This window comes from Cnephaeus nilssonii (assembly GCF_951640355.1).
Source record: "Cnephaeus nilssonii genome assembly, chromosome: 20".
In the NCBI taxonomy this organism is placed as follows: Eukaryota; Metazoa; Chordata; class Mammalia; order Chiroptera; family Vespertilionidae; genus Cnephaeus; species Cnephaeus nilssonii.
The window spans coordinates 11,121,956-11,134,948 of NC_137091.1; the positions used below are offsets into that span (position 1 = coordinate 11,121,956).

The window sequence follows — 12,993 nt, forward strand, 5'->3', positions numbered from 1 at the left end:
TGTGGCCCGAAGGCAGACACAGGAGGTGGCAGAGACGCACCTCAGCTGACGAGCGGAGCCACTGGAAATTCAGGGGCCCTTCGTGGCTGCCCTGGCTTAGGTCCTTCAAAGAAGAGCTCTGTTCTCTTTAAGAAGTAAAATACAGCCCTAGCGGGTTTGGCTCCTTGGATAGAGCGTTGGCCCGCGGACCGAAGGGTCCTGGGTTCGATTCCGGTCAAGGGCACATGCCTGGATTGTGGGCTCGGTCCCCAGCGGCGGGGGGGGGGGGGGGGGGGGGGCTGCAGGAGGCGGCCGATGGGTGATTCTCCCTCATCACTGATGCTTCTACCTCCCTCTCCCTTCCTCTCTGACATCAACAAAAATATATTTAAAAAAATAAATAAGATACAGATCATCAATGTATGTCCAGAGCACAGAGATTCATTCTTCTATTTCTTTGGCATCTGCCATATGCCCACAATGCATGAATGTCCCCAGGGACTCAGACACTTGGTGTAAAAGCAAAATATTCCTCTACCTCTCCATTTAAGCCTACGTCAGAATTACTGGTTTTCAAGGTAATTAAAAAGATCTCACTTCGGCTCAGTAGGAACCCATCCATTTTCTGTGTCTTCATTCTACCTACATTAGATTTGATTTATTCCAAGATCTGCCTCCTCAAGATTTTAAATCTCCAGACTAGAAAACCCCAATTCCCACAGGCTTAAAAAAAAAAAGTCTTAAGAGCACTGATGCCATCCCTTGATGTGCATCCCGAGGTTTACTCTGGGGACGAATAAGACAGCTTATCCCTCTGCATCCATGATTAACCAGCCAGGGAGACGTCTTCAAACCACTTGGTAATAAAGGATCAACAGGTCAATGTTCCAAAACAGAAAAGCGAGATCAAAGCAGCAAGGTCTCAAATTTAAATGCATAGCAGGAAAAACAAATTAACTATTATGAAATGTAACTCATCAGCAGCAATTAGCACAAAACACCAAGCAAATAAAGACATTCCTACTGGTGAAGCTTGGCCCTGACCTAAACCATGCCAGAATCAAGGTACTTGCTGACATTCTGTTGCCAAGAACAACTTATCCCAGTGCCGGGAAGGGGATGCGGCCTAATTCAGGCCATCGCCGCTGGTCCCGAGTGGTTAGCAGGTCAGGAGATGGAGACCAGGCCCTGCCTGCCCGGGGCACAGGTGCAGGAGTGGCCCAACCACTCCTCATGACACGGATTCGTACGTTTTCTTGCTGTAAGAGGCTCTCCCCAAAAGTGGTCATGATTCTTTGTACGTAACGAGTCGTGGTTTCCGGCACCAAGTACTATCCCCGGGTCCCCTGCTCGATCCATGAAGCCAGTAAGACCTGGGTTGTTCTTCATGGCGACAAAGGCTCCATCAACCAGGATCTCCCTGACGCTAAAACTTAGCTTTCTCTGGTGTACAGAATTTACTCATTGTCATCTATCACGCCAGTCCTTAGTGTGCCCCAGGGCCATTTAATTCCCAAGGATACTAGTCACCAAGAACACATGCAAAATAAGGAAGGAAAGGAACACGCCTCCTTCCCTGAGACCCGCGGGAACACACGGAGGGGAGGGGAGGGGGGGACTTGCAGAACCCTCTCTGGGTGGCTCGCGCTCGGCACAGAGCCAGCCTTTGGTTATCTGAGTAAAGTACGCCCCCGTCCCGCGTTCCTCTGATGGAGATGACCATGTTCCTATTTAAAACTCCAGCTACGGTTTCCTGTAAGTTTCAATAAATATTTAATGGAATCCAAAAGTTTTGGATAATTGTGGTGATTTTTCAAATTGAGACAGAGACGGAGAAAGAGAGAATGGGAACAGAAAGGAAGGTTGACCAGCAGCCAAAAAAACAGAGGGAACATTTCAATTTTAATCCTGGCCTGCGGAACTGGAGTGGGGTCACGTCTCTGTTCAGTGCATACGACTTTCCCTATGCACACAGAGTTCAAGGGATTCTTGAGAAAAAATATTGACTCTTAGACTCTCAAGCTGATACAAAAGAAAAAAGAAAAAAGAAAAAAAATCAACCGAATCCGCAGGACCTGGACTTATTCGCAGTGTCTCCCCCGTTCCGATCACAGCACAGAACAGACAAACACGGAGTCAGCCTCACCTAGAGCCGGCGTCACGGCGGCCATGGGCGCGGAGGGGTCCAGCGGGAACCCGCTCATCATGAACGGGGCGTCCGAGGCGGCGCTGTCCATCTTCAGGTTGGGCAGGCTCATGTTCTGGGCCAGGTAGTACTGGTAGAGCTCGGCCTCGGCGGGCGAGGGCAGGCTGCCCAGGCCCAGGTGGCGCCCGTGCTGGACCTGCGTCATGTTCTGCTGCAGCAACATCATGTTGTGCATGTGCTTCTCGCTGGTCATGTGGATGCGCAGGTTCCTGGCCACGTTGGTCTCGTAGTCACACACCTCGCACCGCCAGGTGGGTTTGGTTTTTGGTTTCGTGGGCGAGGGGGCCCCGCAGGAGCTGCTGATATTGGCCGCCGCGGCCGCCGCTGCCGCCGCCGCCGCCGCGGCCCCGGCCGAGTGGCTGAAGACCTGCTCGCCCCCGCCGTTCTGCAGGTTCTGCATGTTGTTGAGATGCTTGTCGGACTGCATGTGGATGCTGAGGTTGCCTTTGGTCGTTGTGGAGTAGTTACACACCTCGCAGCGGAAAGGCTTGTAACCACACGTGTAGCTCTCGCCTCGCGCCAGCCGGGGGTGGGGCTGCCCGCTTTTGCAGTAGACGCAGGAGCCCCCCGGCTCCGGGTGCTTCTCCTTCATGTGCGCCTCCAGCGTCTGCTGGTACTTGTAGTGCCAGTTGCACTTGGGGCACTTGAGGGTCTTGCACGAGTTACGAGAATGCATCATGGTCATGTGGCCGCCCAGCGAGCGGGAGGAGCCCAGGACCGTGTCACATTTGGGGCACTCCACGCCGCTCCCCGAGGGGCACTCCCCCACCCCAAGCTCGCAGAGGGAGCCGGCGTGCTGGTGATGGGGGACAAAGCCCCCGTCGTCCCCCTCGGGGCTCTCATTTGGTTCTGGTGCTGTGGCATTGTCTTTATTGGCACTTTCGTCGGCGAAGTCCAGCCTCCTGCCGCCCTCTGCCACGTTGGCCCTGACGCCCTCACTGTTAAAGCTTAAACGATTCCTCCTGTTCGCACCATCGAAGACAACAAAGGAAGAAGCGGAATTAGAACTAGTAGAAGCTGCGCCCCTCGACAGTGTCTGGAGCACGTTAGGCATTAAGGGGGAGTTAGAAATGCTTTGGTTTGAGAGAGCCAGGTCCTTTTTGCTGCTACCTGCCGCGGCCCCGGACTCGTCATGGGGCCTGTCCTCCAGTTCCTCGTCCAACTCGCTGGGGAAGAGTCCTTTGCAACCCTCGTCTTCCTCCTCCTCCTCTTCCTCCTCTTCCTCGTCCTCCTCCTCCTCCGCCTCTTCCTCCTCCTCTTCCTCCTCCACCTCCTCCTCGGCTGGCCCTGCCTTCTCGGAGAAGCAGTCCGGGTCGCCCCCTTCCGGCTTCTCTCCTTCTGCTGCCCCGGGGTCCTTGCCCTCCGAGGATTTGGTAGGACTGGAGGCCAGAGGCCCCAGGGGGACTGAGGTAATGGGGGTCTTCAGGACCGAGCTGGTGAGCCCGCCAAGGTTCAAGAGGGTGCTGGGGGTCAGGATGCCGGCCGGGGGCTGCTCGGGGCCAGCGGCAGAGCCGGCGGGGAGAGCCTCCTCCCCTTCCATCCGAATGCCACTGAATTTACCGTAAAAACTGTGTCCGGGACCGATGAGGTTAGCTGTGGAAACTAAAGGGTGCTGAAAGTTTTTGTTTTTTGGTTCCAGAAAACTCACAAGGGGTTCCTTGTCTTTGCCAATCCCTTGGATGATAGCGGAGATGTTCTTGTTGCTAAGAATCTTCCGCTCGTCTTCGCTCAGGGTCATTCGATGGTCGTGCACCGCGTGGGTCACGAAGGAGCGGACGTACCCGAAGGAGAGCTTGCACAGGAAACACATCAGGATGGGCTTCCGCTTGCCGTAGAGCACGAAGCCGTCGAACTTGGACAGGTCCACGTTGTTGGGAACATCTTTGGATACGCAGGAGCTTTTGGCAGAGCCGTCGCTGTTCAGGTAATCCTTGTTGCTTTTGTGTCGCACGTCGAACACGCGGAAGCTGTGCAGGACGGGGCTGAGCCCCGCCAGGGCTGAGGTATTCGGGAAAGCCTGGTCTGGGCCCTCAAACCACTTCCCGAAGGATGAGGCTATGTGGAAAGTGTTGATGATCTGTGGGTAGACGGGTGCAGCACACGCAGGGTCCCCCGGCTTGCCCCCCGCCCCGGGGAGAGAGTTCAGGAAGAGCGAGGGGAGAGGCCCGCTGCCGCTGCCGCAGGCGCCCCCGCTCTGGGCCAGCTGGCTCAGGCTCTCCACGATGTAGGCCGAGCCGTCGGGCTGGTAGACGATCTCCCCAGCCAGGTTCTCCACGTCGCTCTCCTCATCCCCCTCCTCGCTGCTGTCGCTCCCGCTCTCCTCCCTCGGGGGCCGCGGGGGGCGCGCGCTGGGGCAGTGGTGCTCCATGTAGGTCTGCAGGCTGGCGAAGGAGGCCGAGCACTCGTTGCAGCTGACCTCCTTGCCCGCGGGCTCGGCGGGCGGCCCGGCCGAGGTGCTCTCCGCCAGGCGCTCATTGAAGGGGGCCCTCAGGCTGTCCAGGGGCCCGTGGTTCTCGCTTGTGGACGGCTCCATGCCACTGGGTTTGTCGGGGAGGTGGGCGCTGCCGAGTTCAGTCCATTGCTGGTGCTGAGGGATCCCGCACCCATTGTCCTTCCCCGAGACGACGGGCGAGTCACAGCCTTCCATGGCAAGGCCTGCGTGGAGCTCTCATTGCACCCAGTACGGGTCGGACCTGAGGGCGGAGGCGAGGGGGGAAGAGGGAGAGGGGGAAGAGAGAGAGAAAGGAAAGAGGTTAGGAGGGCCGAGGCTAAGAGCAGTCTAACAGCTTCTGTCCACACCCACAACGGAGACCGCGGGGGCAGCAGGGACCCCAGCGGCGGCCCCACACTGTCCGACGCACAGAGGGCAAGTGGCCCCCAGGCGTCACGGCTGGGGTCACGGCTGGGGGACGTGGCAGGAGCAGAAGCACAGGCAGGGGCATCAGGAGGATCCCTCTTAGTCTTCAGCTTGCCGGCTGCTCTACCCTGGAGACCAGTCTGGATTTCCGTTCTTTGCAAGCACATTGTTAGCACCAGGACTGGGCGCCGGCCACACTGGAGGGGGGCCCCACCACGCCCTGCCCTCGGCTGTCACAGCTGCCTGTGGGCCGGGGAGCAGGGGAGGGACAGATGCGAGGAGGGAGGTTTTGCACCCCCAGAACAGGAAAGGCTAACTGTGCAAGGACATGCTCATTGACTTGGAGAAGAAGTTGCTGCTGTTGCTTTTACTGACCAAGGTTCTAGTTTGAAAAGTTCAGAGAAAAGCCCCTGAGGTCTGGGGAGCACGGTCCCATTTTACAAGCAGGAAAACTGAGGGGAAAATCCTTAAAACGTGCCCCTGCCACCCGACACCGTGAAACAGAGGCAGATCCGCGAGTTCCCTTCTCCGCCCCCACCCCTCCAGCAGCCTTGCTGGTGACTCAGCTGGCTCCCGACGGAAGACGTGTAGGTGCAAACACGAGCGTGATGTTTCTAGGAAGAACCTCCCAGACGCAGTGGGCCGACGCCCCCTCCGGCAGGCAGCATGGATGTCGCCCCGTCTGGAGGGAGCCCCGTCACCACGGGCTGGGTGCTGTCTGCTGTCAAGGATCTTAGCAGCAAAGCGAGACGGCAGCTGGGCTCGGCCAGCCCCTGTTCCCACCTGTCTCTTAGTTATTAGTTGCTACCCAAGCAGCTGTCCTTCAGCCCTGGGGCTTTTCCGTTTCCGACTCCAAAGTGCCACTGAGCTGAACTTGCCCTCCGAGACCTCGCGTCCCTGGAGAGGGCGGCATCAGATCACCCGCTGCTGCTGTGCTCCTGTGGCAAGGACCTCACGGAGCGTTTCTTCCACCCAGCGCTGCTCCTACAGCAACTCAGAGCCTCAGATGCCTCACCCGGCCCCGATCCCGGTCTGCAAATCCCAGGCAAGCCTCCCTCCCCTGCCGCCCTGCACCTCCTTCCTGGAGAACACTTGGCTGCTTCCCCACCCACCATCTCATTCATACACAGCAGATGAGGGTTTTGGCTGTGTTTGGTCCCACCCCACCCCCCAAACCCCCATCTTTCGTTCTCTTTTCATTTCTTGATTCTTGACTGCACAGTGAGCCAACAGCTCCCCCTCGGGAAAAGATGGGGAAGGCAGGTTTACCAGAAGCCTTAGGAGAAATAACTTTTTGGAAGAATGTGTCATGTTTTGTTTAAAGCACACACACACACACACACACACACACACACACACACACGACACTCTCCACCTCCCCGTTCATAACCTCAAACTCCACGCGACAAAGTTCTGTGCGCCTGAGAACAGACACATTGATTTTAAGCGAAGATGACTACACGAAACCAGACCGAACAGCAGATGGATGGGACTTCCCCGCCAGGCTCAGCCGGCACACAGGTGAGAAGCCGGGTGGCTCTTCTTAAGGATGCGCCTGATTGACAGCTCAGGCCAGAAAGGTTGGCAGGCCTGAAGGGGCGGGAGGGTTAACAGCCCGATTGTAAAATCGATGTCATAAATGCTTGGTAAGTTACAGGAACATGCGGGAAGGGGAGGCCACGATTGATAAAGGAGAACAGCTTTGATGCTTCACCAGGGACTTGTGTATCGACAGCGAAGCCAATCTCCTCTCCAGCCGGGGCCGGGCCAGAGAAACCTGCAAGCGTTTACCAATTAATTGGTGGGCTTTTCTTGCTGTTCTCTTCTTCCTCCTCCTCCTCCTCCTCAACTCATCCACTTAAAGGGTTGGGACTTTTGAAAACTCGCCTAACTTTGTTTTCTATTTCCAAGCAAATGTCAAGAATGACACTGTGGCCACCCCTGACAGACAGACGACCCCCTGGGTGGTGACACTGGGCCATGGAGGGGCCCGTGGGAGACTATTTATGTGCAGGGACCGCCCGCCCAGTCAGACATCCCTGGGAGAGAAGGATCCCACTCTGGGATCGAAGCTGTCTGCTCTGGGCTTGCTTTCCCTGCACGCCGGCCGTGACAGGCAGGACCTTTTACAGCCTCGCTGAGCCAAGTATGGATCAGGGAGCAAGAGAATCAGCTTCACCAGGGCGCTGGGAGGAACACGCTCTCAGCCCTACCCCAGGCCAGAAGCCGCACGTTTCGCGTGGTCCTTGGAGGGCGCACTTCATTCAAGTCGGCCACCCTCTGCTACACAACCTCTCCACCGGACGGCCAGCTCCCCCGCTCTGTCCCTGCACTGCTCGGGGCCAGGCAGGGTCAGGCTCGGACTCCTCCACCGGTCCCTGGGAATGAGGGGACAGCGTGGACAAGAGGGGACCAGAACGCAGAGATGAAGAAACCTCTGACGCTTCCCAGTTCTGCAGCTCAAGGGCCTCAGGCAGTCCACCACTCTCCCGCCCATCCCTCTCGCTCTGTTTATCAGCCAGTCGATAAGAAAAAGGTAGTTCTTACTTAAGGAGGCAGAAGTCAACTCGGCAGGTCGATCAGCACTCTGTCTGTAAACACGGTTTCCCGTAAAATCAATGATCTTCAGTTACAGAGGGCGGCCTGGGAACCTGGCGGGTCCCCGCGCTCACAGGCACCCCTGCAGCAGCCTCTGTTCGGGCCCCCGCCCCAGCTCTGCGCCCCCTTCCTCATCCTTCACTCACCAGGGCCAGCTCACACACCACGGCCCCTCAGCCCTTCCTGCAGTCTGCTTCTCTTCAGCCACCTACACCCCCAAACCCCCCTCAAATACAGGCGTGTTCTACTCACGCCCACCTAGCGTGCTCCACGTGGGGTGTGTGTGTGTGGTTTTAAGAATTCAGTTACTCTTCAGTAGAGCACCTCTCTCCAGCAGGGGTTCAGGGGAACGAGAGGTGCGGTCGAGGGTGCTGGACTCGCTCTGCTGAGCTAAGCCTGCCATTCAAGAAGTCACCCTGTACCGAAAGCTTCAACGCCTTTATCAAGAGCCCCGGACACTTGCGCCTCTTCCAGTTCGTTTCCTTGGGACCTTCGTGTAAAGCTCCCTGCATCTCCCCAAGTATCACGCCTTGTTTTGAAGACACTGTTTAAAATGTTAAAAACCCCACCATGTCACCCGGAGGCCCCCCATTAACAAAGTCATCCATCTCCCTCTTTCAACTGAGAAGATGTGGCCGGGCAGTTTTATCACATTCCTTTAAGGAGGCAGGGCTGAGGCCCATGCAACAGTTACAGGGAAGCTGGCGGAGGGGGCGGGGGGGAGTGAGGTAGGGGAGGAGGCTCCCACTGTTGCTCTCAGAGAATTAAACATGAACGTCGCACTGTGCAATTTTAAATTGTTAATTAGCACAGGGTTAATTAGGCGGTCCTTTCACAAGAGGTTGTTTGGCAGAAAACCAAGAAAGGAAACAAAGGGGGCGAAAGGAAAGGAAAGGGAGAAGTGAGATGGCGAGAAACTGTTGCCTCAGTGAATAACCCAGGCAGCTTCGCCAGGAGAGGGAAGCCAGCGGGCAAGGATGCCACTTCCCCTGAGCTCAGCTGGAGCGGCCTCCGCTGGCTGCCTTCCTGGAGGCGACTTCGCAGGAGGTACCAAAAGCCTCAAGAATGCACATGCCCTCTGACTCGGCAATTCCCCCGCTCCAGGAGACAACCCAAGACACCACAGAGGTAGATGATAAAAGAAATCTGGTGAAATGGGGGACTCTCTAAATTACAGTGCACAGAGCTCCATAGGATGTTATAAATACTAGAGGCCTGGTGCACAAATTAATGCACGGGTGGGGTCCCTCGGCCTGACCAGCAATTGGGGCCGATCAGGGCTGGCCAGCCGGGGGGAGGGACCGCAGGAGGTTGGACCGCTGCGGAAGGTTGGCTGTGGGAGCGCACTGACCACCAGGGGGCAGCTCCTGCGCTGAGTGTCTGCCCCCTGGTGGTCAGTGTGTGTCATAGCGACCGGTCATTCAGTCGACAGGTCGTAATGGTCGCTTAGGCTTTTATATATATATATATGTGTGTGTGTGTGTGTGTGTGTGTGTGTGTGTATATATATATATATATATATATATATATATATATATTTATATATAATTTTTTGGATAAATTATTTAAGGGTGTGGGGAAATGACCACCCGGGATGCTAAGTGAACAAAGCATATATATGGTTGCATATGGAAATACATGGTTTATATAAAAAACTAGGGGATGAGGTAATAAGTGACTTTATTTCTTCCTTGGTGCCTTTATTTCCCAAAGCTTTCTGAAATTAAAACCATCATAAGGAAAGCCATCCCTTCTTGACTTAGGCATCATGTACAGGCCTGAAGGTACAGCACCACCTTGATGCTCAGAACCACTCCATGAGGCAAATTCTATTTTTATCCCCATTTTAAAGATGGGAAAACTGAGATTGCCCCAAGTTACGCAGCCTGAATAAAAAACTATACACAGTCTGGCTGCGTGGAGCATGTGTTCTTGGCCACTGTACCAGGTTCTTCTTTAGCATCTATTTCTCCTGAATTCCAGAATGTCCTTACATCTGACATTCACACCCAATCTGTATGGACCCAGGGACTGCTCTGAGACCATGGGATAGCAGAATGGCTATGTAAAAGGACACTGCCACCTCATACAGAACCCTTCTTGCTCGGTAGTGCTGAGGGGAGGAGAGTTCAAAATGGCTTTTGTACTTGGATACCTTCACACAGGAGAGAGAGGGTCAAGCTGCTGCAACAAATTGTATGGTAGGCCCATTATCCTCACTTTTTTTAAGAAAAAAAAAAGGGGGGGGGGAGATTCCAGACACCATAAATCAAAAAGTGCATTGGGCCCTAGCCGGTTTGGCTCTGGATAGAGCATCGGCCCTGGGATTGAAGGGTCCCAGGTTCGATTCCCATCAAGGGCACGCACCTCGATGGCAGGCTCGATCCCCAGCCCTGGTCGGGACGTGTGCAGGAGGCAACTGATCAATGTCTCTCTCTCACATTGATATTTCTCTCTCTGTGTCTCTCCTCCTCCCTTCCGCTCTGTCTAAAAGTCAATGCAAAAATTTCCTCAAGTGAGGATTAACAAAACAAACGAACAAAAATAGCATTCATTCATTCACACATTCACTCAATATTTACTGTGCACCTACCATGTGTCCCATGCTAGGGAATCAAAGTTAAACAGGTCACAACCTACATTCTTGTGGGGGAGAGATGGCCAACAAACAAATATAACATTAAGTGGTGAAAAGCACTCAGAATAATATAAAGCAAGAAAAGGGGGAAGAGTGATGTGTGTGTACATCATCTTGGATAAAGTAATAATATTAGATTTAAAAGGCATGTTGTAGATTATATATTGCAAGCTCCTCATAGTTTGAGAACAGATTCAAGAGTTGCTGAATAGAATCTAGAAAGAAAAAAAAAGATAGTCCTGAGGAATTAGCAATTAAACTGAAATATAGCTTCACTCGGACTCAATGATCTGAGAAATGTAGCAGAGAGTACTGTTTGATTTTAATAAGCTATTCCAGATAGCAAAATGTCTTTCAGATAAAAGACAAACAAAAAACAAACAAAAAAACCTCTAGCTGAACGTTATAGCTGGCGGGTGCCATTACCCGAGGTCAGCGGGCTAGTGACAGGCCTCAAGATTCTGTCTTGTCCCTGGTTCCCTTCACGTAAATCAACAAATTGAGGGGCAAGACCAAGCACACACGCCAATCTGCAAAGTCCATAAAGATAAGAGGACTAACTAACACAATAAATGGTGGAATCAAAACAAAAACAAAATCTCAACAAGTTGGGACAAGGCTCAAAGGACCAAGACAAAATTTTGAAAGGATACGTAGGAAGCCCTGAATTTACATTCAGGCAGGCAGTGAGACCAACAGAGGATGGAAAGGCTTGGATTAACAGGAATTCATGCTAAAACGACCTGGCAGCGTCACTTTACTACGAATTCCGTGACCGCCCGAAGCTGACATGGCAGTCAAAGAGGCAAACGCAACCTCTGGCCACGGGAGTACGCTATTCCCGTCGAAACTCAACAGGCCCGCAGCCCGTCCTGTTCTCTGTCGGCACGAAGAACGTGGCGATCCACTCGGGGGGAATCTGGTAAGAAGGGTCCCGACAAACAAACGTGAGTGTGGTCCGGACGGCCGGCCACGAACAGCGCAGGAGCGTGGAAAAGAGAGGTCCCATTGCCCCGAAGACCACTCTGCTCGACCATATGAAGGCCTGCCCGCCACCTACAAGGAGGATTAGTTACTGCTCTTCTACCTAGCTTCAGGGTTTAACTAGGGGTGATGAGGGGAATTTATTAGGAATCAGAGCTCAGTTCAATGGAAGTAAGACACTTTCTCAAGATTATCGAAGTCCTCCAGTGGAAGGCTGCCTCTGGTGAAAGACCGCAATCCCTGGGTTTCGTAAATTTGGGAAAGGGGGCTTTGGCTGTGGCCAGGAAGTGCCAGCAGGCAGCCTCTCAGGTCCTTGAAAAGGTGAAGATTCTTTTCATTCCTGGGTTATCAGTCCGGTGACTCAATCAGCTTTAACCTCCTCCCCTGCGACCCCACAGTAACGTGGCACCGGGCGACACACTGCCGTCCTGGGGTTATCACACTGCTGTGATGACCGCTGACTGGTCTCTGCCGCTGGGCTGTGAGCAGCTGGAGAGCGGGTCTGATGCCTCCGTCATCTCTGTATCCTCCACGTCCAAGATGGAATAGGTGCTTCCTGAAACTATGAGGGAGCGTAAGGCACTGGGAGAAAGGATGACACTTTGAGAAGAAAAATTAGGGTCCCTGAACACAATCTGTCTCTTTTTCTCTTCGTTGAAGAAATGCCTGGTGTGACCCTCTGGAGTTAAATGGAATCAGGCTCCTTGGAGAAATGGACAATTCTTGGGTTGGGGCAGACAGAGTGCAAGATGAGCCTAGGGCAGTGGTCGGCAAACGGCGGCTCGCGAGCCACACGCGGCTCTTTGGCCCCTTGAGTGTGGCTCTTCCACAAAATACCACGTGCGGGCGCGCACGTACAGCGCGATTGATACTTCGTGGCCCATGCGCAGAAGTCGGTTTTCGGCCTGGGCGAGTCTATTTTGAAGAAGTGGCATTAGAAGAAGTTTAAGTTTAAAAAATTTGGCTCTCAAAAGAAATTTCAATCGTTGTACTGTTGATATTTGGCTCTGTTGACTAATGAGTTTGCCGACCACTGGCCGAGGGCATCTTCCTTTTTTCTTTTTAAAGATCTTTATTGATTTTTGAGAGAATGGAAGGGAGAGGGAGAGAGAAATATCAATGTGAGAGCAAAACACTGATCCAGCTGTTTCCTGCATGTCCCCCACCAGGGATCGAGCCCACATTGGGAATCGAACTGGCAACCCTTTGGTGCACAGGACGACACCCAACCAACGGAGCCACACCGGCCAGGGCTGGAGCATCTTCTTGAGACAGAACACAAGGATGTGCTCTAAGAATGATCAGAACGTGTCAAAAAAACACAGGAACAGGTTAAATGGGGTTCCCACTGCTGGAAGATGGTACAATTTGAGCAAGAAAATAAAATGAGAGTAAAGGATTACAACCCAATGCATAAAATAAAGACCCGTAACTCCACACTTTCATAAGTTCTCTTTAGGGCAGAAATCCAAATAACAAATGCAGATGGAATTATGGAGTTAGAAAATTACCATTCGGTAGCCACCTATTACAACCCATTTAGGAAAAAACTGATGGATACCAAAACTGATGGATAAAAGTTTGAGGATATTTACAAAGTCTCAAAGCATCTCCACAAAACACATACTAATCACAGAAAGGACAACAGTTAAGTGTGCAGCAGAGAAACCTGGCACCTTACACACACATGATCGAAGTTCTCATCACCCGGAGTGAGACAGACAGAAATTC

General features: G+C 53.4%; 1 protein-coding gene across 5 annotated transcripts in view; it reads right to left on the reverse strand.

Moving 5' to 3' along the window:
* ZFHX3 (zinc finger homeobox 3) overlaps positions 1-12,993 on the reverse strand; it is a 246,862-nt gene that overhangs the window by 156,185 nt on the left and 77,684 nt on the right. For 4 of the 5 annotated variants that reach the window (XR_013815205.1, XM_079800262.1, XM_079800264.1 and 1 more), the window contains exon 2: positions 2,126-4,878. The exons of the other annotated variant lie outside the window; for it this stretch is intronic. Coding sequence is in view for 3 of the 4 variants with exons in the window: in XM_079800262.1 (XP_079656388.1) it covers positions 2,126-4,832 (2,707 nt within the window). In the remaining variant the exon portion in view is untranslated. The remainder of the gene's footprint in view (positions 1-2,125; positions 4,879-12,993) is intronic. 5 annotated transcript variants of the gene reach the window in all.